Source organism: Lynx canadensis, chromosome E1 (assembly GCF_007474595.2).
Source record: "Lynx canadensis isolate LIC74 chromosome E1, mLynCan4.pri.v2, whole genome shotgun sequence".
NCBI classification, from domain to species: Eukaryota; Metazoa; Chordata; class Mammalia; order Carnivora; family Felidae; genus Lynx; species Lynx canadensis.
The window spans coordinates 47,447,888-47,473,992 of NC_044316.2; the positions used below are offsets into that span (position 1 = coordinate 47,447,888).

The 26,105-nt window shown below is 44.6% G+C and overlaps 1 protein-coding gene across 2 annotated transcripts in view; it reads right to left on the reverse strand.

The window, feature by feature from the left end:
- The window catches only part of PRKCA (protein kinase C alpha), a 401,401-nt gene that overhangs the window by 115,451 nt on the left and 259,845 nt on the right, over nucleotides 1–26,105 (reverse strand). For both annotated transcript variants that reach the window (XM_030295703.1, XM_030295704.1), the window contains exons 4-5: nucleotides 13,775–13,886; nucleotides 10,207–10,335 (exon numbers count right to left, since the gene is read on the reverse strand). In XM_030295703.1, coding sequence (XP_030151563.1) covers nucleotides 10,207–10,335; nucleotides 13,775–13,886 — 241 coding nt within the window. The remainder of the gene's footprint in view (nucleotides 1–10,206; nucleotides 10,336–13,774; nucleotides 13,887–26,105) is intronic.

Below are 26,105 nucleotides of genomic sequence, written 5' to 3' on the forward strand. Positions count from 1 at the left end.
CAAGAGTCGCACACTTAAGCAATGGAGCCACCCAGGTGCGCCTAAAATAGAATCATTTTTACTTGACCAGACCTAGGGTCAAAATGCGAAGAGCTGCTTGGATCTGGGATGTAAACAGCACAGTATAAAAACCAAGTGAGTTTTTTACTCTGTGCCTCCTGGATACTTCCATCAACATCATCTGCTCAACAAACACATTAGGCACAGTTCAAGGCACTAGGCCGGATATAAGAGGTAAGACAACCTCCTTGTCCTTGAAGGGCCAACGGTCTGGTGGAGAGAGATTAACATGCAAATAAATGTAAGTGAAATCACATTATAAATGTTATAAAGGGCCTGGGGGAAAAGTGGTCAATTTTAGGCAAGGTAGGAAATGTTAGGAGGGGCTTCATAAAGGTATCCGGAGCGGAGTGTGAAAAAGATGTTCCTGAGAGAGTGGGGGACATGGCATACGCAAAGGTGAGGAGGAGGGAAACAGTCTGTCCCCCTGGGAAAACAGCACACAGCTTTCTTGACCATCGGAACAGTGTGTCAAAGGGGGGGTGGTTCGGGGCGGGGGAACACAAGGGATAAGACTGGGGAGGCAGGCAAGGTATGGGCTGATGAGGGGGTGACACATACATATGACATGTGATGTTGAGGAATAGCCAGTCGAGGAAGGAGACAGAGTAGATAAACCCCTTGAAAACATGCCAGGCATCACCTGGAAACATACGCATTTGAATGCGGCAATGTGCAAGTGCTTTTCCGGGGTAAGTATACTACTTTGTGTTTTTAGCTTAGACGCAGTTCTGATTTTCTTTGGCAAAGGATGTGCCGGGATGTCAAGCACCAGCAAGCTCAAGGCAGGTGACCGCTCGAGATGGGTTCCTCCAAGACTATGGGAATGTGAGAGCGGGGAAGGCTCTACAACGGGAAAGAACCAGAGCCCGTCAGAAAAAGCCAGCGATGGCAGGGTGAGAAAGGACACGGGCAGGTCACATGTCTGGCCGAACACATCCTGAGGGGGGATTTGTTTCCCTCCTTCTTTGCCCATTTTAATTCCTTTTTTCCCCAGCCAGATTCCTTGCTGCCATTTTTATTTCCAGCCATCATCTAAGCCTTGGGAGACGGAGGCTGGGGGGCAATGACGACCGACCCTCACTCACGATGGTGCCAACGGCGCTGTAGGAATTACAGGGGCCGCAGGACTGTCACAGAGTAGTCTCACCTGTTAGTTAACTGCAGGGCGGAAATGTGAAGTTGCAAACACTTCAGCAACAGTGTGGGTCGCGTCTGCGCCGAAGGGAAGGGGTCGTGAGCTGGTACGTAATTTCTCAGCAGAGCCAGGGGTCGGCTGCGTGAGAGTATGGGAGGCTGGTGCCCGGGGCCTGGGGTGGAGTCTCCTCCACTCTGCAGCTGCGTGACCTTGGGCAGACCCCGGGGAGCTCTTTCAGCCTGTCTCCCCAGTTACAAAATAATGATAACGACGGCACTTTTCTCGAAGGGTTGTGGTGAATTCATATACAAAAAGGCTTCCAATCAAGACCCGGTACATGGAAAGTACTTATCGATGTTGCCTTCTCTTCCCACAGGACCTAAGTGCTCAAGAAATACTGGTAGTTTCTCTGTTTTGCTCCAAGGTCCCCTTTTCCACATCTGCTACTTGTGTTTTGACCGGCAAGTCCACCAGCATTCCCATCGGGAGCTCTGATGTTGGCTCACCTGGGGGCTTCCTGCCAGCTATGAGTGATCTCTACAGACAGCAACAAGTTCCACCTTATCATTGCCCAGGGTTCTGGGAGTTTGGTTTAAATAATTTCAAACCAACTGCGAAGTCAAAAGAACAGTACCACAAACACCTGTATGCCATTCATCTAACTTCACTATTTATCAACATTTTGCCACACACGCTTTCTGTGTGTGCGTGCACGTGCCTACCTGTATTTTCAGTCTTTTGGTTTTTTTGTTTTTCCCGAACCATTTGTAGGTTAAGTGGCAGACATCAAGAAAAGTCACCCCAATAGGACTTCAATAATGCCCTCCAAAATCTCATCACCATTATCGTCCACAAATTTCACACTGATAAAAACATCTAAAATACTGTCCAGATTCACATTCTCCCCAAACTGTCACCCCAAGTCCTATTTATAGCTATTTGTTTTAGATCCAGGACCCAATCAAGACTTACAGATTATACTTGGTTGCCATGTTTCCAGGTTCCTTTACTCAAGAACCATCCCATTGACGGTTTTCGTTTCTCTAGACTCAGGCACTTTGAAAAGTCCAGATTGGTTAACAAGTAGAATGTCCTAATATCTGGATTCATTTGCTTCATACCCCCCATGATTAGATTCAGGTTATCAGGTTTTGGCAAAGATACTTGATAGGCCATACTGTGTATCTTCTGTTACATCACCCTAGGAGGCACATCCTTTCAGTTGGCTGTGGGTGGGGGAGGCGGAGCTTGATCACCTGGTTAAGGAAGCATGTATCAAGTGGAGAACAGAACTCACTGGAAAACATTAAATCCAAGCGACAGCATTTTGACTATTTACCCTTAGTGGGCTATCATTTAAGGATTTTTAAGAACTGCAATAATATCTCGTGTTTATCCTTTTTTTAAAGTTTGTTTATTCTGAGAGAGAAGGAGAGTGAGCACGCATGAATGGGGAAGGGACAGAGAGGGGGGAGAGAGAGAATCCTAAGCAGGCTCTGCACTGGCAGTGCAGAACCCGATTTGGGGCTCAAACTCATGAAACGTGAGATCATGACCTGAGCCGAAAACCAAGAGTTGGACGCTTAACCGACCGATCCGCCCAGGTGCCCCAAGAAATGCAATAGAATCTTGAATTTTATGGAGCTGGATTGTTCTTAGAGTCACCAGTAACTGTATGAATTCTGAAATTCTGCTGCATATCATGTGGGGAAGAGCAAAGGATAAACTTATTGATGTCATCAGGAACCAGGGATCAGGAGGTGGAAGAGAAAGAACTGGAGAAAGGTAAGGAAGAACCCGGGACAATCAGAACCAGAAGCACTAGTGTGGAGTCATTAAAAGAAAAAAAAAAAAAGATTCTGACCTCTGTCTACTGCAAGGACTGAGAAGCCGTAACACCCCAGGAGCAAGGAGCACCCCAGCACCTAGACACCTAGACTTCGGATTCTTATTTCCCAGTTAAAAAAAGAAAAAAGTACCCAGGGTTACTCAGAAACATTAAGTACAATGGGAACTCTCCTGTTCCAGAAAGAAAGGAAGTGTTAACAAAAAGAAAAAAACAAAAAAAAAAAAACGAAAAAATAAACCGTGGTGGGTCATGTCAAAAGGTGAAGGGGGCTCTCACTGGCCAGATTTTGAATAATTTGAACAGAAAAAAATTGACAGTCAAAAAGAACTTGTGGGCTCAAACTGCCACTTAAAAAAATGTGTGTGTGGGGGGGGGGCGGTAAATGAAAAGCTTTTCTTCCAGACAAATGCCAGCAAATGATCATAGAAGGAACTGCAGAATTAGAGAGTCACCACTGTGTAACCATGAATGTGATAACTGGTTACGGCCCCTCCGTGGATGCTACGACCCCTGGATGGAAGACTGCTGGTCTCCAAATAGGACACCCAGACTCCTTGTTAATTATAAACAGAAAAAGGTGCCTCTGTAGTGGAGGGGTCGAGGAAAATACCCAAGCTAGATGATCAATGGAGTCTCACCAGTAACGGACAATGTGGATATACCCGAGGGTAAGCCGTTTCTTGCTGACCTCTCTCTATCCCAAACCCCAGGCCAGCTCCATCGGCCGCATTACCTATCGCAGCCAAGATTTTATTTCGTAGAAATTACCTCTGAGTAATAGCTTCTCCTTTAAGCAAGCAGCTCAGGCCAACTCCTCCTTCCTGGCAGCCTCACACTGATTATTTTATTCCACAAGCCCATCCGCCATTGGGGGAAAGATCCCTACAAAGCTTTCAGGAACCAGTGGACCACCTGCTCTGCCCCCTTTCTCGGCATTGACAAAGAAAGTCGAGGGTCACTGTGAACCTCAGGGTGAGGTCCGGAGTTCAGGCTTGGAGACTGATGCTCTGTCCTTGTTGAAAACCTAGCCACTTGCAACTTAAAATCCTTCTGTTTCAAAAAGACATATTTAACCCAGAGCCCATACTCCATGGCCCCTGAGAACTGTGCAGTCTGTAAACCTGAGGACTATAGCCCTGATCCCCTGAAAATGGAAAGAAGTTTCCTTCCAGCTCTCCCCACCTGACACTCAAAATTTGCCAAATCCTGGACTGTGTCGAACCTCCTGAACACGCTATGTCCTTCCACAGCTCTGCACCTGTATCTGAAATGCCTTCCTATCTTCACGGTCACCTGCTACATAAAGCTGTCTGCAGCTTTCACAGGGCAGGTGAGGTGTCGCTCACCCAAGCTCTGACCACCCATGAAGGCATCTGGCACACTACCGGTCATTCTTCATTTTTTTTTTTTTTTTAAATGACTTAATTCCACCTGCCCCCTCCCCTTCAAAGATCACACATTCCACGATAAAAGACACGTCTTAATTATCTTTGCTTCCTTGGTGCCTTGAGAGAGCCTGACACATGTTCAGTAGACGTATTAACAAATGGATGAATCAAAGAATGATTATGACACAAAACTGAATCTCATTGCCTTGACTCTGCAGCCTATGTGCTAACAAGACAGAAAAATACACGGAGGGAATATAATTTAAGAACAATACTTGGGGTGCCTGGGTGGCTCAGTTGGTTGTTTTCGATTTTGGCTCAGGTCATGATCTCACAGTTCGTGGGTTCGAGCCCCGCATCAGGCTCTGTGCTGACAGCTCAGAGCCTGGAGCCTGCTTTGGATTCTGGGTCTCCCTCTCTTTCTACCCCTCCCCCTGTTCGTTCTCCATCCTTCTCTCTCAATAAATGAATAAACATTAAAAAAAAAAAAAGTTAAAAAAAACAACAACAATATCATGACCACGAGTTTCGACTGCTGGGGTGGTGAGGCATGGGCACCAAAATGCACACAGCCTCAGAAGGCAGAGAAGGATGTGACCTTTCTGCTTCAGGGAGCCCCAGATCCTGCCCCAGGCCCTCCCCTCCCCCACAGAACTCAGTGGAGAACTTCGATCTCCACGCCAAATTAACCACCCAGAGTATCTGAGAAAATGAGATTCTTCTGCAGAATAATCTATTTGTGGGAGACATGTGTTCTTGGAGAAGCTGTAAAGCATATGATCTTTTTTCCATTTACTTACAACATTAAATTGAAAATTTGTTCCCACAAGGGAATTTTTTTTTTTTACCATTCCTCCAAAAGCCAAATAAAAGAGCGCACAAGAATGTAGAAAACCTATTAAAACCGCATATTGAAAGAAATAAAAATGACACAGTTCAGATAACATCAGCGCCACTGCCCAAAGGCAAAAAAATAAAAATACACCACTAACGCGGAGCCCTTTCCCATGAATACTGTACCAAGCTAGAAAGGAAACTCATCTCTGGTTTCAAAAGGCAGATTTCTGTCCCAAAGCAGGAGTCTGTTGGGAGTTTCTATTTTAATTTGGGAATTAGTTTCAATTTGAGCGATTCTGCACAGGTAACAATGGAGATGAGCGAATCTAACCATTAACACAGCTGCTCAGGGTTTAAAAGCGTTTTCCAAGATAGCACTCGCATTGGGACATAAGCTCCACTCGTGATGGTTCACTGTGTATACCGGGTTCTTCCAAGTGTCTGCGGTTCTCAGTCTCCTCCATGGCGTATCATTTAGCACCCACGTAATCAAGCATTTAATTTTACATGCGCTTGGACTGTCTATTAATTCCTTTTAAAGTTACTTTCTTTCTCCCCTGGCTTTAAGTCTCACATTTGGACCTTCTGCACCTTCACAGAGCCTGTGGAGTGAAGATGGGCTTGCTATTTATTCAAAAGGAGCCCCTTTAATAGGAAGAGAATTGGGAGGTTCGCAGCCTCGGGGCTGAAAGCCCCCCGGGGCGTCGGACTTGGACTGGAGCTCTACCGCCATCACTTTCCATTTTGTTACGATTTCTTCCCTTCTCTCGGCTCACTCGCACGACTCGAAAGCAAGGATAATCATAGCAATTTGTGGCACTGTTTGAGGGGTCACTGGAACAAGGAAGAGAAAGCACTCAGCACAAAGAAAGGTCCAGTCTTATAAACACTGAGTATAGAGTACGTGCTCAATAAATGGTAGCTACTGTTATTTAAAATGCGTTAAGACAAACTTGTGCCTGAAACTACTAGGTTAGGAGGTTGGGCAGGTAATGCAGCGGGGGTGGGGGGGGGTGGGAGGATCACCAGTAGGTTCTGCTCCAAAGGGGCTTCACGCTGTAGTTCTTGTAGTCTTTTCCCACGGGAATAAGAGACATCAGAAGTCTTCTCTTTGGCTCTTTTTAAAGCAATTTCTAGTGACTAACTACAGCTACACAGGCACCTGTTTTCTAGAAGTTTATCAGGTATTATTTGAAAACATGTCTACTGGGGTGTCTGGGTGGCTCAGTCAGTTAAGCCTCTGACTGCAGCTCGGGTCATGATCTCACGGTTCGTGGGTTCGGGCCCCGCGTCGGGCACTGTGCTGACAGTGTGGAGCCTGAAGCCTGCTTCAGATTCTGTGTCTCCCTCTCTCTCTGTTCCTCCCCTGCTCATGCTCTCTCAAAAATAAATATCCAAAAAATAATAAAAATAAAAACGTGTCTACTTTGATGCTTCAACTATGGTCACAGAAGAACGTTAATATGGCAGAAGGGGACTGGGTGAAGGGAACCCTGTACTACTTCTGGAATTTTTATTTTCTTTGCATTTGGACGGTAAGCTCTACTTATGTTTTTTTTGTGTTCTCATTACATTAAGGTTAACTCTGATTCTGAAAATCTCAAATTACTCCAAATTAAAAGTTCTGGGCAAATGATTATTACTTAGTTCCTTGAGTTTGGGGCTTTTCTTACTTAGGATTAGGTTTCCTTGCCATAAATGATAACCATATTTAAAAAAAATAGATTTGCTATGAATTATGTGTCCCCCCAGAATTCATATGTTGAATCCTTAACCCCTAAGGTGATGGGAACCCCTAACTGCTTGAATATGGGGCCGTGGGGAAATAAAGAAGTCATGACAGCAGGGACCTCACGATGGGATTGGTGCTCTTATAAGAAGACACACCAAAGAGCTTACTTCCTCTCTCTTTCTGCTCCCAAGTGATGACATAGCTAGACAATCATCTACAAACCAAAATAAGAACCCTCACCAAGAACCTTGATCTTGGACTTCCCGGCTTCCAGAGCCGTGCTAAAGAAATGTTTGTTGTTTAAGCCACCTAGTCTATAGTATTTATTATAGCAGCCAGAATTAAGACGAGGTTCCAATTCTTACTGACACTATCGTTGAAATCTCTCTACTTCTAGCGATTAAACACTTAACTACTAAATTTACCACCTACTTGACTTGGCATGAGTCACTTAATTTTTTTGTACCTTCATCTATAAAGTACGGGTAACAAAGTAAACTTCCACACAGGTTTGTAGAATTTAACTATGGCAGGTGCTTAGAAAATGGCCCTTTGGCATTGATGGGCTCAGCTGGTTGAGCGTCTGACTCCTGACTTTAGCTCAGGTCATGATCCCAGGGTCATAGGATTGAGCTCTGCTTTGGGCTCTGTGCTGAGTGTGGAGCCTGCTTGAGATTCATTCTCTCTCTCTCTCTCTCTCTCTCTCTCTCTCTCTTTCCCTCTGCCCCTCTCTACCACTTTCTCTCTCTCAAATTAAAAAAAAAAAAAGGAAGTACCTCCTTTGTGGGCACCACTCACGTTAGCTGCTGTTGCCATTATTATGAAGCCATTGGTGGATTCACATTCCTACAGCTAGATCTAGGCAAAACATTTTAGACCAATTCTCAAGAGACTTGACTTAGCTTGTTGCCGTAAGCTACGCTCGTCGGCTTTCCTGCGTGAAAAGTGTAACTCGATGAAGGGTGTTGTCTCCTAAGATGATCTTACGGTTGTGAATCAGGTTCAACTGTAGGCAATGGTGGGGCAGTTAGTGTGGGAGCCCTAGGACCACACTCCTTGCTGACCCTGCAGGATGGGACCTGACCTTTCTCTTCTGTACCACGTGCCACACTAGCCAGGCATCTGTGCCCCTCGGTGCAGTTTTACACGTGCAAGCCTCTCAAGGCTCGGAGTAGACTGTGGAAAACCCGGGCGGCACCACACGGTTGCCTCTTTTATGCCAGGAGAAGGCATGGGGCAGGTGCAGCGTGCAGGGTGCTTTGCTGTATTCGGAAACAGGATGAATGAGAGCTGAACACTTAAAAACCCTGCCCAGCATCCCGGTCTCACAGTGGGCTGTGCACCTCACAATTAGGCTCCGACTGTTCACCTGCGAGGTCTATTATATTGCCAACAGCAGTAGCTTTATAAAGCGAAGGAAAAACACTGAAATGTTTAGCCAATAGGCAGTCTACATTATGCTTCTGAATCCCTTACCACGCACTGCTTTATGGTCATTTTCTCCCAAACTGCACACTCCCTGCTCCCAGCACATGACTTCGACGAGGCAAGAGCCTCAGCAGAAAAGAGAGCAAGGGTAAAGGTGTGACGGTACCGACATTCTCATGGCCCCCAAGGAGCCTCACTTCCTCCGGGCAGACAGCACTGGTGCCCTCAAGGCCAGAGGGGCGCTGGCCGCCAGCCTAGAGGGCAGAGCGGACCCCACCAGCAGCGCCAGTCCAATCAAACGGAAACGGAGGTGAGAGCCGCGGCCCCAGAGGCGAGGGTGCAAAGCAATGGTCTGAGAAAACGAAGGAACGTCCCTAAAACCAAAAGGTCAAAAGAGACTGTGTGCCCATGACAAGGATGTGATTCATAAATCGGTCTTGACCCTTAGCGACGTTTGGTTTCTTTCACAAGGTGACCCCAGTGGCGAAGTGTGTTGACCCTTTCTTAGCAGCACCTCAACATCTTTTGATTTTTCTCTAAAGTCTTACCTGAGGGGGCAGCACTGGGTAGAGAGGTGGATTATTTTTCAAACTAAGAAATACGTGAGGATGTTTTCAGCAGTGAGCTTCCTCTGGAACTCCTCCTCTCCCCACCCCCCACCCCCTTCAAGGGACCCTGCCAGTCCTTCTTCTACAGTACCTTCCGTTATTTACAAATAAATAACAATACGGTCTTTCCATTTGTTTGATAGCTTAAACTTCCTAAATACAAATGGAAACGTAATACCTTCGCTATTCAAATGAAAACGAACACCCCTGGGAGAGAAAAGAGAGGGTATGGTAGCACATGAGGGAACCCCAAGGACACAGAAACAAGGCAGAAGGCTGACGATGGACCGTAAAACCATAAATCGACATGGAGTGGACCACAGAAAAGATCGGCCAAGTGTCTGAGGACACATGATGAGTCCCGGGCCAACAAGTCTCTAGGACGACTTGCTTCAGCGTGTGGAGATACCCAGAGTGGGTCTGGTGGGAAACCAAAGGAAAGGCCATGCTTTGGCACAGCCCACACAGACACAGCCCCGGGGAGGGAATGTTCGGGGCCGTGGGCGGGGAATCCTGGTCCCCCGACTGCACTGTTTACAGGCGGCACCCTTGGTGCCACAAGGAGAAGCAGGGGGTCTGGAGTCAAAATGGCACAGTTCCACCCTGGCTCCTCACCTGCTCTGTGACATTCCCCATTTCTCATCTCTCTCTGCCTCGGTTTCCTCTTCTGGGAAATGAGGCCACTGTGCGGGTGGTTGAGAGGACTAAATCAATGATCTATGGTGAAGTTCTTAGCCCCTGATGCAGAGGAAGCGTAACTCGATAACGTGATGGCTGTTTCCTGTTGGTGTCCTCATGAGGGTGGGCTGATTGGGTCACCACAGCCCGAGGCCATTACACATCTGGATCATCCACCCATCTCCCCCCACCCTGGTGCACTCCCACCGACGGCATTTTGTTTAATTGGCTTCCCTGTCCCCCTGTCACCGGGGGACGGTACACGGGCCGTGCCGTCAGAGCACCTCCGTCTCCACGGCAGTTCTGACTCTAAGGCGCTGGAGCAGCTGGGAAGTCGGCACACAGTGTGGTCTCTGGGGAGGCATGTTCATGGGAAATCGGTGGCTCGGAGTCTGACCAGCTCCGAGGCGGTGACGGACCCTCTTGACCTTGACCCCAACGCCCTCGGAGAAGCTGCGCATGCTCACACCTCCACAAGCATGCCTTACCTGTGACATGGAGCTTTTCATCGGTGACCTCAGCCTTCAGGTATATCCGGCCCCTCTTCTCTGTGTGGTCCATCCCACAGAGGCTGGGGACATTGATCACACACTGCTTGTGCACGTTCATATCACAGGCTGTGAATCAAGAAAGCAAAGGGTAAGGCTGGACATATGGGCTCAAACCATCACCTCCTCAGTGTTTTGCTGTATGAGCACAAGTGAAAATGAGCTACCCTCTAACTTGATACTTTGCTATAATGTTTTTGGTGACACCAAGAACTGTTAGCAGATGTCCCTTACCACACAGGCTCCGTGTGACAATATCCTTAAAATACCCGTGCCATATTTGTCCAGTCTTAACTGAAGCAAAATACCCCTGCCTGCTCGTCTGTGGATGCTTCAAATATTTAACACTGTACAGAATGCACACAGGTAAATGCATACAAAGCACAGACTACTTAGTATTTCATGCACGCAGAGGCAAATTATATGCACATTTTAAACAGAGGATATTCTTTGCCAAATAATTTCTTATGCCTTTCTGAGCTGACCACTCAGCAAGAATATGAGTCCGTGGGGCGAGTACAAGGAAGTTCGGAAAATTTCTTGCCTTAGTTAACTCTGTATCTCTGAGAAGGCTTCAGTACGTTGCATTCTTTTTTTTTTTTTTTTTTTTTTTTAAAGAACTTGTATTTGAGATTTTAAACCTGTCTTCAAATATTTAAATATTATTCTAAGTAAAACAAATACACGCCTGGCATGCTGAGCCATTCCTTACCAGCTGACATTACGTGGGTGAGATAGGGAGGAATAAAAAGATCAGTCTTAGTGCCGTGAACCAAAGAAACTCTGGAGAGAATCCTGTGTGCTGAATGCAAACATGAGTGCCTGTGTAGGTGTTCCAGCTCTATTGTCCTTGTCCCTTCAGGCTGCCAAGAGGAGCGATGGCCACTGGACTCCTCACACGCCCCCAATGGGATGCTACGAGGCTCTTCCGTAGCATTCAAGGTGGAGCCTTCGTGTTCGTTTCATTTTGAGTGTTTAACATCGTGAGGTAAATTGCAAAAAGCATCGCAAATAACATAGATTTGCTATAATTCAAGGCGGAAAGGAGGATAATGGTCACAAATGAGGAAAGGCCAATTAGCCGATTCACAAACGTGAATTCTGTTTAGGTTTCTATTTCTGAAGCTAACCATTCAGAATCAAGCACCTTGAGGCAGCCAACATAAACGCTCCTGAAAAGGTGTGCTATCCATCGGACTTGTATTAACCACATCCGGTCTGTAAGTGCTTGGGCAGAATTGTAACTTGGAAGAAATAAAGGCCAGCCTCTCTGCAAAGGACAGGCACAACAGGGACACAAAAGTGCCCTGGGTGGTATCCCTGTCTTGACTCCCCCATTAGTAGCTTTGAGATCTTGGAAAACTCAAGTGCTCTCTCTGATCCCATTTCCTACTCTGCAAACCAAGTGGCTGCTCTGGACAGTGGTTGCTAAGGTCGTTCCCCTACCAAGCAGAATTGCACACAGTATTGTAACCCTACGACGTGCGAAGCACAGAAAGAGATACCTTCTCTGTGGAAGTTAAGGGAGGTGTTGGGGTCCTGGCACCCGTGAGCTTCTTGGCTTCCCTTGAGGAAGGAGCACAGGCCCCAGAAGCCATACGACTCCAAGGAAAAGAGCTGACCACACAACAAAACCAAACAAAAGCACTGGCCTAGTTCAGCGGCTTTCAAAATTTTTTAGTAGCGGGACCCATTTTTCCAACAAAATCTTAAGCAGAATCCCAACATATAAACCGGATGAGTGTTCCTTCATTAGTATAAGCCTAGTTAACAAATTCAAATTTATACCATTTATTCGGTATACAGACATTCGTGGATAACCTATAGAGCCCCCTGATCCAAACAGAACCGTGAAACCAGCGGTCTAGGTTCAGCCCTGACAGGGCACTTACTTCTGTGCTTTGTTAAAGTTGTCCCGCAGCCCCAAATCCAGACTCAGAACAGAAGCATATATAGAGATGGTAAATGTCGTTGAACATACAACCTGGTTGGCTCTTCGGTTAAGTGGATTCGGCAGCAGAAACTTGGCTGCACGCTCAGCCCCGTGAGTAAAGCTGGCAGAACACGGTCTCCACCATCATCTCCAACTTGTCAAGCTTGAGTGTGTAACACACTGAATGAAGCGTTCGCTCTTGTCCCAAGTTTTAAAATACTTAGGAGTGTATTTACAAATGCACTTAGAATTCACATTCGCAGAATCCCTGAAAAACCATGTCTTTGGAATCCCAGGGTTTCTCAAAACACAGAAAACCACTGGTCTGGATCATCACAAAGGTTTTGTTTGGGCTATTAAATCTGACAGCTCTCTAAGGTAAAGAACCCCCATGTGCTGAGAAACCATCCATCTGTTCTATAATGTTCATTTAACCTTGATTTGTATATACACCGCCTTCGTTCCATGCAGGACACACAAAGCTTTTGGCCATAATAGCAACATTTAATGAATGGCAATATATTGATGTTTCCCCAACACTCTCCTGTCTACCAGAAAAACAGGTTCGGTAATTACCTTTTTGTGTCCTAAAAGTAGAAACCATTATTGAAACAGATAAACGGCCTGGAGAATCTCATAAGAACGATCAAAACAAAGAGTTTCCATAGTTGTTTTCCTTCTACCTGGTGCTTGATGACAATACATGCAGGACAAAAAAGGAGAATGCAGGGGGGCTGATGCCTTGTCCATGGTCTTCGTGATTGCATCTCTAACCGGACTGACAGAAACTTGATCTGTCCATGAACGTGCAGGGTGAGCAAACTTAAGATGTCTGGTTTTTATTTTCATTGTAGTTTCAGTTTTAAGGAGAGCCTACTGGATTTTTCCACAGTCCACCCACTAATTAGAGACACAGGAAGATAATGACTAGGGTTGCTTAGCTTATCGTGAAGCCTAACCAAATGTGGAATCTGGAGGTGGGGGAGTCTACCTTCAACACATGGCATTTGCTTTGGGGTTTGAGTAGCCTGCATTTTACAGTGATGGAAGATTTCCACCACAAAAAACTGTGACAGTACTAACTTCATTTATAAATCGGGTGTTCTTTTTGTGTGTGTGTGTGGGGGGGGGGTTCACAATCAGGCAAGTAAGTAGTTTAATAAATCAGTACACTGACAGTGGAGCGATCCTATGCTTTTCTGGTGTGGTATGTATTTGAACGGGTTCTTTTTATTTATTCAAAAAATCTTTTTAAATGTTTATTTTTGAGAGAGAGAGCGAGCGAGCATGAGCCGGGGAGAGGCAGAGAGGGAGGAAGACACAGAATCCAAAGCAGGCTCCAGGCTCCCAGCCGTCAGCACAGAGCCCGACACGGGGCTCGAACTCATGAATGGTGAGATCATGACCTGAGCTGAAGTCGGACACTTAACCGACTGAGCCACCGAGGTGCCCCCGAATAGGGTCTTTTTATTGATGAGTTCGTGTTGAAAAGTTACTAAACCCAAAGTGCTCTGCAAACCCTGCAGGTACACGGCAGAGCCTCACCTGATCTAGTGGAAAAGAAAACTTACTTACTGTCACATTTCATCCCTTGATGGATAAGTCCATACAGCAATGACCCACAGTGATCACAGAAGGTGGGGCTTCCATAAGTGTGGATTTTAAACTTGTGCTTGCTCCTGGGGTCCTGGTGGGGAGAAGAAGCGCATTGTTCAGTCCAGTCACGAAAGAAACACATTTTTGGACTAAGCCAAGTTCAGGCCCTGCCTCTTCCCCTCCCCACGTCGAGGTTCAATAGAACCAGACTGCGCACCATTCTCTGGGATAATTGCACGGCTGGTGGTGACTTTGCCACATTGAGTTTTTATAAGCTGCCCACTTTGAGCCATATAAGAAATACCCATGTTTCCTTTCTTTATGGGGGTGTAATTTCCACACACCAGGGTTTTCACCAATGTTACCACCTCAGGACCTAGAATCATAATAGTGCTGGAGGGCAAGCACAGTGTTTTAGATGCCATGGTATTTATTGCTGGGTCTCTCGCGCCTAGCACAGGCTGCAGCACAAGGCAGATACGAAATCAGGGTGTATTTGTGAAGCTGAACGGAGTGATCCTGGATCTGCTTAATGGAGTATGGGTGATCTCCTTTTGGGCGAGTTTTCTAGAAGTACGATATTAAGACCAGATATGCACCCAAACCAACAGAGACATCTTCCTGCTTCTGCACTATTTCCCGTAACATTATATGCATTTGCACAGGGAAGCTCCAAGGTAATCAGGTGAAAATTGGAAATGCACTGAAAGTATACTCCCCATGGCCCCCTGCTGCCATCTCATTACTTTCCCTAGCATAACATACAAATTACTGAAGGTACAAAACAGCTTTCTCTCAAATAGCCTTTCTGTTCCTCAATCTATAGACAGATCGCAGATAAGGAACTAAACGTTATATACAGCCTAGCAGAGTAAGTAAAGAGCATGGACCCTGCAGTCAGATGGCTTGGGTTCAGTTCCAGGGTGACTACCTCCGAGAAGCGGGACCTCAGACAAATATCATTTCCTCCACAACTGCAAACTGGGAAATTAACAGTACCTATCTTACAGAGCTGTCACGAAGACAAGTCAGTCTTGTTAAATGCTTGGGTGGGTCTATCTAGGTAGATTAGCCCCTCTGCTTCTTGGACCTCCATTACTAATATGCAAACATAGAGGGTTGAGCAGAAAGACTTTCATGTCCTACTTGAAATATTAAAAAAAAATTTCAGGGGCACCTGGCTGGCTCAGTCGGTTGAGCATCTGACTTCGGCTCAGATCATGATCTCACGGTTTGTGAGTTTAAGCCCCGCATCAGGCTCTGTGCTGACCGTGCTCTGGATTCTGTGTCTCCCTCTCTCTCTGCCCCTCCCCTGCTCTCTCTCAAAAATAAACAAACATTAAAAAAAAAAAAAATCATACTCAAGTCTGTTTATCAGGGCACTTCCTTGTTAAATTCCTCCTCCTGAATCATTTTTGGTGGCCCAATCAGCTGTAACTACAGAGCTGCCATTGACTGAACTAAGAGAAGACAAAAGAGGAACAAGGTTTTGGGGATGGGCATGAGGTCAACAGCTCCACTGCAGGCAAGGTAAGCTTGACTTATCCCGTTAGTCTAGTGCTGTGTATACACGAAAGAAAGATACTCTTGGCTTTTGACTTTCTAAAAGCCTAGATGCTGGTGGTGACTTGAGGGAATTCCAAAGGTGATTTTGATTCTATAAGATGACTTATCTTTTGGTTGACTTTAGAGTCTAAAATCTAGGCCACATATGCCAATGAATTACACAGCCGACCCTTGAACAAGGCGGGGGGGAGGAGGGAGTTGGGGGATCGACACCCACTCCCCCGCAGTTGAAAATCCATGTATAACTTTGACTCCTCCCAAACTTAACTACTAATAGCCTACAGTTGACTGGAAGCCTTACCAGGAACATAAAATAGTCGATTAACACATATTTTGTACGCTATAGGTCATATATACTGTAGTCTTGTAATGAAACTAGAGGAAAATAAATCTTAAGAAAAACAGAAGAGAAAGTAATACAAAATCCACGTATATGTGGATTCATGCAGTTCAAATCTATGTTGTTCAAGCGTCAACCATAATTACTTTTTAAAGTCATAAAACTTAAAATTCTAGAATATTTCAATCATGCAGAATCTTATAAAGAATATTACACTAAACATGCAAGCACCAGACTTGATACATGTTAACATTTCATTTTTCACCGTATTATTATCTTCAGTCTGCAGAGGCATTAGTGACCTTCAAAGTCACGTGGCCAGGGAAGGGCTCAGATAGGATCTGACCAACGTTTGCATCTTTAACACTGATTCCCATCCAAGAGCTTTGAAAAAATCCATCCAGGATCTTAACATATTTTCAAACAAAGTTTTATATTTTCAACACATTTTTTAAAACGAGCCTACTACCTGTTTTGTAAATAAAGTTTTATTAGAACACAGCCATGCTCACTCATTTATATATTTTCTGTGGCTACCATGGCCGAGTTAAGTAGTTGTGACAGAGCCCACAAAGCCTAAAACATGGCTACAAAGCCTAAAATATTAGCTATCTGGCCCTTACAAAACAAAACAAAACAAAACAAAACAAAACAAAACAAAACAAAACAAAACAAAACAAAACAAAACAAAAAACTTTGCCTGCCTCTGCTTCAGATCATGGTTTTCAAAATATGGTCTCTACAAGGCACCAGCATCACCTGGAACTTGTCAGAAATTAAGCCCTTCTCCATACTGAATGAATCAGAAACTCTCTATGTGAGGCCTCAAGGTTCATGGTTCAACAAATCCTTCAGGTGATCCTAATGTTGGCAGGCACATAAAGACTGAGGGCCTTTAGAAGGTCATTTCGTAAAGATCTAGTAAGTGCCTAATAGGTGCTAGGTACAGGTGTGTGCAGATGATTAGCAATATTGAGGTAGGTCATTAGTTTACTTTCTATATGTCTCTTAGGGTGTGAAAGATCAATGCCATCCTTGGGAGATTATTTTCCTTAACAAGTAGTAGCTGTGAATATGGTCTCAAGTATGGGCTTAGCCTTCCTCCGTTAGAGCATCCCACCATTTCTCCAATCTCCCAGATGTTAGGCAGAACGTCAAGGGCACAGAACAATGTCAGGATCAATTAAAAGTTCTCATGTTGACAGTAAAGGTTACGTCCCACCACGTGGAGGGCAAACAGGGTGCTAGAGGAAAGGAATCAGGCAGTTCTCCCTGCAGAAGGAAGGCATCAACAGCAGGCACTAAATAAGGCACGGCAGCTCACGCACAGCCCTCTGGAGCCTGGGTGTGTCAGGCAGCTCCAGGGCGGCTGTCCTGCCAGTCGGTTGTCACTCAGATCTCTGTTGATGTGGCACACAGGCAACTTGCTTCACTTTTCAGGAAAATCTAAGTCCTACTCATCTGGTCCCCAAATGGCATCTTTAGGCTCTAACCGTTTGGAGGTGTAGGAAGAGAGGAAACCATCACTTCCACCTTCTGTAGAAGAGTGGAGGATGACCAAGTCTTGGAAGTCCTCACACTCCAAAATCATGAGTGGCCAAAGATCAGGTCTACGATAACGACAGTAATAACTGTCAACCTGTTCGTTGATCATCAAGTGCATGCAAGTGCTTTACAATGACCAAGACCTCTCCTACAAAAAGGGCATTTACCAGGATTCTGGAGACCTGTGTTCTGACTTGAGTTCTGATACAAATTCCAACCTTGGACAAGCCATGTCACGCATTTATAAAGCAGAAATAAAGCCAGTCTGCCTATGTCGTAGTCTGGGGGTGGGGCTTATCTTAGGGAACATGAGTGAGGGCTTTGCAACCTGAAAATCCCTAGACAAATACAAGATTATTACAGTTATACTATCCTTAGAAGGAAACTCCAAGATGCCCAAGGTTTTCCAGCAATAGTGGACGTGGGCCAGAATGGGAAGAGAGCAAGAGGAAAGCTGATCAACTTTGGGGCTCACAGGTGGTTGGGACGGAAGCCAAGTTGGCAAGAAGGCAGGCGACTTCCTCTGGGGTCCTGGGTTCCTGTCCTCTGCCCCAGACCGGCCTTCCCAGGCAAGTGACCCGTGCCGGGTGGTAAACCGTGAAACCACCCGCCAACCCAACCCCACTGTGTACTGCTTTGCCCGTAAGGACAGTTCATCTCTCCCTCCACGGAAATGGAATGCAGGAGCACGGACACTCATTTCCAGTTGAATTAATCTCACCTCCTCTGACAAAAGAAAGCACACTGTTAGCTAAAGAGCCATGACTTATGATGATTTACAGAGAACAGCTGTCCTAAAAAGCTCTCAGGTTCTTTCTGTTCCTATCCATGGCTGCTAGCTAGTGGTGTGCCTGACTTCTTTGGGCTCTGATTTCCTCATCGGGAATCTGAAGGGATTGGGTCAGCACTTTGGAGTTGGTATTTCATGGGGCCCTACAGGTGTCAGGAGACGCCCCCGGGCTGCTGAGGGTCGGGCAAGGGAGGCCACCGCTAAAATAAAAGTTAACTAGGTTGGACGATCTCTTTGATTCGGTCTTGTTTTTAGAAAGAAAAACTATTAATTTTTATTTTGAAACCATTTAAGACTCACAGCAGTCTGTAAAAATAGTACAGGTTGTTCCCATATACGCTTCGCCCAGCTTTCCCCAGTGATAACATCGTATATAACCACAATATGTTAGGAAAACCAGGCTTGGGACGCTGCTAAGTGGCATTAACTATAGACTTCAGGGTTTCACCAGATCTTACATGCATAATTCCCATGCATGTATTTTTTTTAATGTTTATTTTTGAGAGAGAGAGAGCGAGCGAGCGAGCATGAGTGGGGGAGGGGCGGAGAGAGAGGGAGACACAGAATCTGAAGCAGGCTCCAGGCTCTGAGCTGTCAGCACGGAGCCTGACACAGGGCTCAAATTCACAAACCAAGAGATCATGACCTGAGCCAAAGTCAGATGCTTAACCGACTGAGCCACCCAGGTGCCCCTCCAATATGTGTATTTTTATTGTACAGCTTATGAACCAAATACACCATGTACTGAATGGGGAATACAGTACTATTTGCTGGGTAAATACCACGAATTCAAGTAGACCACCAGCAAAGGAGCGTATATTGCTATCCACCAAATACATAACCCACCGGGTCTCGTGACAGGGTGGTGGGAGGGGGAGTTGAAAGATTTATTGGAAAACCAGAATCAGAATGCTTTTCTCAAAGCAAAGAAACCATGTGCTATTTCCAAACCTTTCTGACCAGCTTTTCAAAGCAAAAGGATTTCAGGGTGGAGGATAACGGGGGCCCCCCCAAGTGACGGTGGCAGCGGGGGGTGGTCGTGGGCCTTGAAACGTAAGTTGTGGGCTTCTGGGGGTGCATGTAACCCAGGCTTGTCTCGTGTTGTTTTCGCTGCTCCCTCCTGGCCTAACCTAACCATCTCAGGCCCAAACACCAAAAATGGCAAATCACTAAGCTGCTTCCTCCTTCCGGGAATTTTCCTCTTTCCACTGGCCTTCCAGAACGTGTGATTTCAGTCTTTAATATGCCACTTACATATTCTGCTGCTTATGGGGTTATTACTTTACCTCCTCTTTCATTTTTTTCCTCATTGTATCACACACACAAGCACATCCCAGACCTACATGCAGAGGACAGGATGAAGTCCGAGAGGCCCTCAAGCTCAATGTTGAATTTGCAGCTGGATCAGAACCAGGGCAAGAATTTTTAGTATTATACCCAAGCTCCCTGGAGACCCCAGCAAAAAGGGAAAAGAAACAGAGGCCTCTAGGACTGCAAAGCCACCTGGATACAGTCACCTGTCTTATTTTCCTCTAAAACCATTTGTCTCACGCATGCTGAGCCTTCAGTGAATGTGTACTAAGGTCTTCACAAAAGCTTATTTTTACCACTATGCACCTGAGGATTGGAGATAAAGGTATCCTACATATTACTTATGGTTGAGTCTGACCTTAGACACCCCCCTGCCCCCAACAGACACACAAATGGCGGGTATACTCCAGGCCTTCACTATTACAAAGTTAGTAAAATTTCCCCCACTTAATGCAATACATATAATCTTACTTTTTACTTCTCTAGACACTGGCAGCCTCTCATTAAGTGGAGTATGAAACCTACTGTCACATGTCAGAAGCCTGACATTATGTTATAATGAAAGGGGGAGCCATTAAGCTCTGTTTCTGTTGTAGACGCAGTTAGAGGGAGAAAAAAGAAGTTTCTGACTAAACCAATTTTCATAGGCACAAATGAAGTCTAACCCACAAATCTAAATCTAGACCTCTTAGAAAAAAGTAACAAATGAAAATTTCAAGTTCTACTGAAAGCATCTGTGGTCTGTTTCTCACATCTTAGTTTTTATAATACAGCAACTTAAAACTTAATTAGCTTTCCTTGGAGACATTGTTCCACATTTCTACCAGGACTTGTCAGTCTTTTGTCAAAATCACCACCACCATTATGCAATGGGCTGAAAATAAACCCATGGGTCTATGCTGCACAAAATTTTGATACTGATGAGGCCTTAAGTGTCCTGGATGCCTTCTTGTTGTGTTGGCTATAACCATCTAGAAGGTGTGCTCAAGGGAAGTTGTTTTTTTTTTTTAATGTTTACTTGAGAGAGCGAGTGAGCGAGCAGGGGAGGTCTTGGGGGCAGGGGGAGGGGGCTGGAGGGGAATCCCAAGCAGGCTCTGCGTTGTCAGGGCAGAGCCCAATGCAGAGTTGGAACCCACGAACATGAGATCATGACCAGAGCTGAAACCAGGAGTTGGATGCTTAACCAACTAAGCCACCCAGGCACCCCTCAAGGTACGCTTTAAGCGGTGGCCTTCAAGGCTGGAGTCCTCCAATGTGTAATGTGAAACCTCCAGAGGGGCTAAAGCTCCCTATACACCCATTGGCAGGCAATCAATGATGCTTTTTGATGTTTACAGTTGAACAGCCATCATTTCAAATGCCCTTTTAATTTGCCGAGTAAAATAATGGCAGCCTTTTGGCCGGAGGTCAGCCTGCCTTGGATTTTCCAGCAGTATTTGAAGGTCTCTGAAATGCCCCACAGGTTTCTCACAGAGCACCAAAATGGCTGTCACTGAGGGCCAGAGTTCAGACTTTAAGAGTCTCTTGAAAAGACTGTTTTTAACTGAGAGAAGCCTGTGGGGTGGCTTCCTTAAGCGCCCCAAGCAGTGTGCCTCCTGCAAGCTGCTCCTTCTAAATACCAAGGAAAATTCCCCATGTTCACCATCTGATGTGTTCTCATGAATCATACTGTAAGCCAAGCCTGGGTCTAAATGTCACCCACATGCTGACTATACAAGCAACACCAAGAACACTGCTCCAAGGGTGAATCTGGCGTCATTTCTGTGATCTTAAATTTCTTGGGAAATTTTTTTAATAACATTCAAAATTCCTATTTTTGTTGTTGTTGTTGTTGTTGTTGTTGTTGTTGTTGTTACCATGAGAATATAACCAAAACCAGATCATACGATCAGGGTGACTTTATGTAACTTGAATATCACCATAATTATTACACTGGACACCATGTACTGAGCAAGGCTCCCAAATCCCTTCTCAGGCTGCAGAATCGGCCTGGTCCCCTGGATATTTGGGTGCACGGCATGCCTCAGGCCTCGGATTACACGGGCTTGCTTGAATGGTGCCTGTCGTAAGGAAGAACCAAGGAACTTGCATTTCTGTTGACAGTTCACTTTTTAACTTAACATAGCCCTATTTTATTCTGATGAATAACACACATCTTTACAGGTGAACTAACTTGTCCAACCGGGTTCTGCTAGTAGAGGAATTCTTATGGGTCCTTTGCCCAGTTGTACAAGATGCTGTAACCATTAAATACAAAGCAGCCAACTCTTAAAAAAAATTCTACATAAATCTCTACCAGCAAGACAATGGCTAAATAAACCAAAACATATTTATACTATGGAATACTACGTAGCAGTTAAATCAAATGAGCTAGGTCTTTCTGTAACCATAACATGGACAGGTCTCTAAGATATACTGTCTAATGAAAAGAGTACAACCGCAGAATGGAACATAAAAAAATGACATTCAGGTAGAAAAACAGAGTGAAAGACAACCCCCCCAGATATAGAACAATAATACAGCTATATATATATATATATATATGCGCCTCTGGGAAAGTGTAGTGACAGAATAGATTTAGAAATGACAGGGAGAGGAGACTACACCTATCTGAAAAGATTTAAGTTAAAAAGAATGAATTCACACACTGCCTCTGTAATCCAAATTACCTTGAATCCCAGCTGAATATATATGGTTATATTTCAAATGGATCATGAGATGCCATTAGAGGGAGAGCCTGCACGTGTCAAAGGAACTGGGGCACAACTGCTCGACCTGGTGATAAACGAACGGTGTCTATAGCTTTTCCAGCAATCTGCTAAGAAGGTGCCTATATGAGCTCACTCTGCAGATATTTGGAACCAGTAGCCATCAATGAGAAGGAAATCTTTTTTTTTTTTTTAATGTTTATTTATTTTTGAGAGACAGAGACAGAGTGTGAGTGGGGGAGGGGCAGAGAGAGACAGAGACAGAGACACAGACAGACAGACAGAATCTGAAGAGGCTCCAGGCTCTGAGCTGTCAGCACAGAGCCCGATGCGGGGCTCGAACTCACAAGCCGTGAGATCATGACCTGAGCCGAAGTCAGATGCTTAACCGTCTGAGTCTCCCAGGTGCCCCGAGAAGGAAATCTTAATTAAAAGCTATAATATAACCACCATCTCCCTGCCTGTAATCAAACTTATATGCTTCCATCATCTTAGGACAAAAACTTGACATATATTGATGTCCTGTCACTTACAGCTTTCAAATTACAAAAGAATCTTTGACGGTTTAGTATGAAATTCTGGTATTAAAATGTTTAAAATGTGCAAATATCCAAGTCACAAAGCCTAATGTTATTCATTTAAAAGTATGGGATCTCCTCTTCATTTCACCCCAAAAATCATTTACTGGACACTTAACTATGTGCCAGGCAACATGTATATGGTGGTAAAGACTTCAGGTGTGGCTCAGGTCAAGTCTCACTTGGGAGAAGCAGAGTTACGTTTTATTAGCAAATCACTCCTAATTTTCAGTGGCTCAACACAGTAAACATTTATTTTTTTATTCTTTCTCCTGGGACCCAAGCTGAGAGAGCAGCCCTCATCTGGGATATTGCCAGTCTCATGGCAAAGGACAATGTCAGAACCACTCAACGGCTCTTAAATCTCTGACTTGGAAATGATGCCATCATTTCCGCTCACATTTCATCAGCCAAAGCAAGACACACGGCCAAGCTGGGAATCAGCAGGGCAAGCGTATATAATCCTCTCTGTGAAGGGACAGAAAACATTTTGAGTAGTAATATAATCCACAAAGACACAGAGAAAGCTCACACCCTACTGCCATTTTATAATATTTGAGGAAGGACAAAAGAATGGATTAAGAACTTCAAATTTTGAAAGCTTGTAGGTTTTAAGGTCAACTGAAGATAGTTTTAAGTTGGGGGTTATCAGAGACCATCTACCTTTTAGAGGTTATGTTAGCTTAGCAGCAAAGAACACCCCCATCTCAGTGGCTTATCACAACATACACTTACTTCCCTCTCATGTTATAAGTCAGGGCTACAGAGTAGAAGCACCTGTCTGCTCATTCTAGGACCAAGGGATGAAGGCTCAAGCATTGTCTGGAATACACCATTACCAGGTAAAGAAAACCAAGAGGTAGAATTGAACAGTGAAATCTGTTAATGCTATTTAAAAACAGTAATATTTTTTTCCTGTTTTAAGTTTTTATTTTGAAATAGCTTAAACTCACAAGTGGTAAAAATAGTGCAGAGAGTTCCTGTGTATTCCTCAACCAGTCTCCCCCCACGCCCGCTGCCTGTGATAATAGCTTACAAAGCCAGAGTAGATGATCAAAATCCAGAAATACAGATATGGGCACAAGATTGTACAGATTTCACCAGTTTTTATGTGCACTCATTGAGTGTGTGCATATAATCACATGAAATTTTATCACATTTACAGTCGTGATAAGAAAAGCTCCAGGGCACCTGGGTGGTTAAGTGTCCGACTCTTGATCTCAGCTCAGGTCATGATCTCACGGGTTTGTGGGTTCGAGCCCCGCACTGGGCTCTGTACTGACAGCACACAGCCTTCTTGTGATTCTGTCTCTCCCTCTCTCTTCCCCTTCCCCACTTGCACTCTCTCTCTCTCAAAATAACTAAACTTAAAAAAAAAAAGCTCCATCACCACAAAGAAGCCTCCTTCTACCATCCCTTTAGGGTCACAAGCTACCTCCCCCCATCCCTAACCTCTGGCAAACACTGATCTGTTCTCTATTAGACGACTTTTTATAACACTTTTTAAAGCACCACATAATGTTTGTACTAATTAAAGATTTGGTTAGCTCCAGTGCCGTCGTTTGAAAGGAAAATAAAATAGGAATATAAGAGGCATCTTAATTATGTGAACCCTTGCCAGCCCTGAACAAAGTTATTTGTTTTCTGGAAAAAAAAAAAAAATTCATGGCCAAGTTTATATGATGATCTGAGAACAAATCAGAGATAAATGGAAACATATTTATTCAAGAGTCTCCAAGATCCTATCATCTTTGTTTAATTTAGTAAAGACAGAATTGGGTTGTTGGTCATGTGAGGAACCCTGTGTGACATTCTAAGATGGCATGGGACAAAATCTGAAGCCTAGTATTTCAGAGTAGGGAGATGCTTCATCTTTGTCATGGACTGGAAAAAGTATAACATACGTTTGCAAGAAGGCTGATTTTCATGGCTCCCTATAATGCTGGAAAATTCTCCAGCAGCTGGTATTCATTCAATGATTAAACACAACAGAGGAGACAGATGAATATATCCTGTTCTCCCTCCTGACTGCAAAGTCCAGAAGGGGCAGGATTCCTTCTTTCCTGAGGTAACTCTGATTCCTTCTCCAGATGGCTCATTACTAATATTACTCCTCCTAGCTCTTAGGAGATATTTACTTCCTGATGTCCAACGATCTTTTCGGTCATGACTGCATTTTTTTTTAATGTTTATTTTGAGAGCGAGCGAGCATGAGCAGGGGAGGGGCAGAGAGAGAGGGATTCTCCCAGGTGCTCTGTCAGTGCAGAGCCCAATGTGGGGCTCGATCCCATGAATCGTGAGACCATGACTTGAGCTGAGATCAAGAGTTGGACTCTTAACTGACTGAGCCACCTAGGCACCCCCTTTTTTTAAAAAAAAATTTTTTTAACGTTTATTCATTCTTCTGAGAGACAGAGCATGAGTGGGAAAGGGGCAGAGAGAGGGAGGCACAGAATCCGAAGCAGGCTCTAGGCTCCGAGCACTCAGCACAGAGCCCGACACAGGACTCAAACTCACGAACTGTGAGATCATGACCTGAGCCGATGTCAGATGCTCAACTGACTGAGCCACCCAGGCGCCCCCCCCCCCTTTTTTTTAAAGTACAGCTTATGGTAAAATATCTTAGTCACTTGTTATTTTTTAATTATTTACTCACATGTTCATTTATGTAGATAAAATCATACTCATTATATCAAAATTAGAAAATATAGTTAACTAAAAAGGAAATTACCTATATATTAATATTTTGGTATGTTTCATTCAAGAAAGATGAGTATGTTTTCTTAGAAATCATACTAAATAGACTGGTGGTCTAGGGTGTTATTTTTCAACAGCTCATTCTGAACATCTTTCCATGTCCTTAAATACAAAGCAGTATCACATTTTACTGTGTGTTTCGTCACATGGAGGCACCATAATTGACTGACCCAATCTTCAAGTCCTGGACATTTAGTAACTACTGAACAACACTACCATAGGTGTCTGTGAACACAGGCCGAGCAAGTGTCTTAGCTCCTCAGAATAAACGTCCGAAGTAGGAACCTTGGGTCAAAGGGATGAAAACAAAATATTAAATGTAAAAGCTACCTACCCTTTATAAGCCAAGAGTATGATTTTGCTTAAAGTCAGTCTGGTTGGGCTCGATGGCTGCTGAGCCTTCTGGCTGTACTTACAAGTAACCAGAGTTTTCTCTCTTGGCTAAAAAAGGTTCCTTTACTTCTTGGTTTTCCCTTGATTTTTGTCAGGAGCAGGCATTTGTCCTTGAGTTAGGATTTTCCTCTGGTTACTCCCCGACTGTCGAGAGACTCCCCGAAAACGGTGGCTACATATTCCACCTCCCTCTCCAAATGAGGCAGCTCTCTTCTCAAGGATGTACTGTTCTTTATGCTGAGATCTTTTCATTCTTCAGTTCTTGTTTTTGATAGTAAATCTCAAACCATTTGTCACTTAAGGGCGACTGATCTAAAGCCAT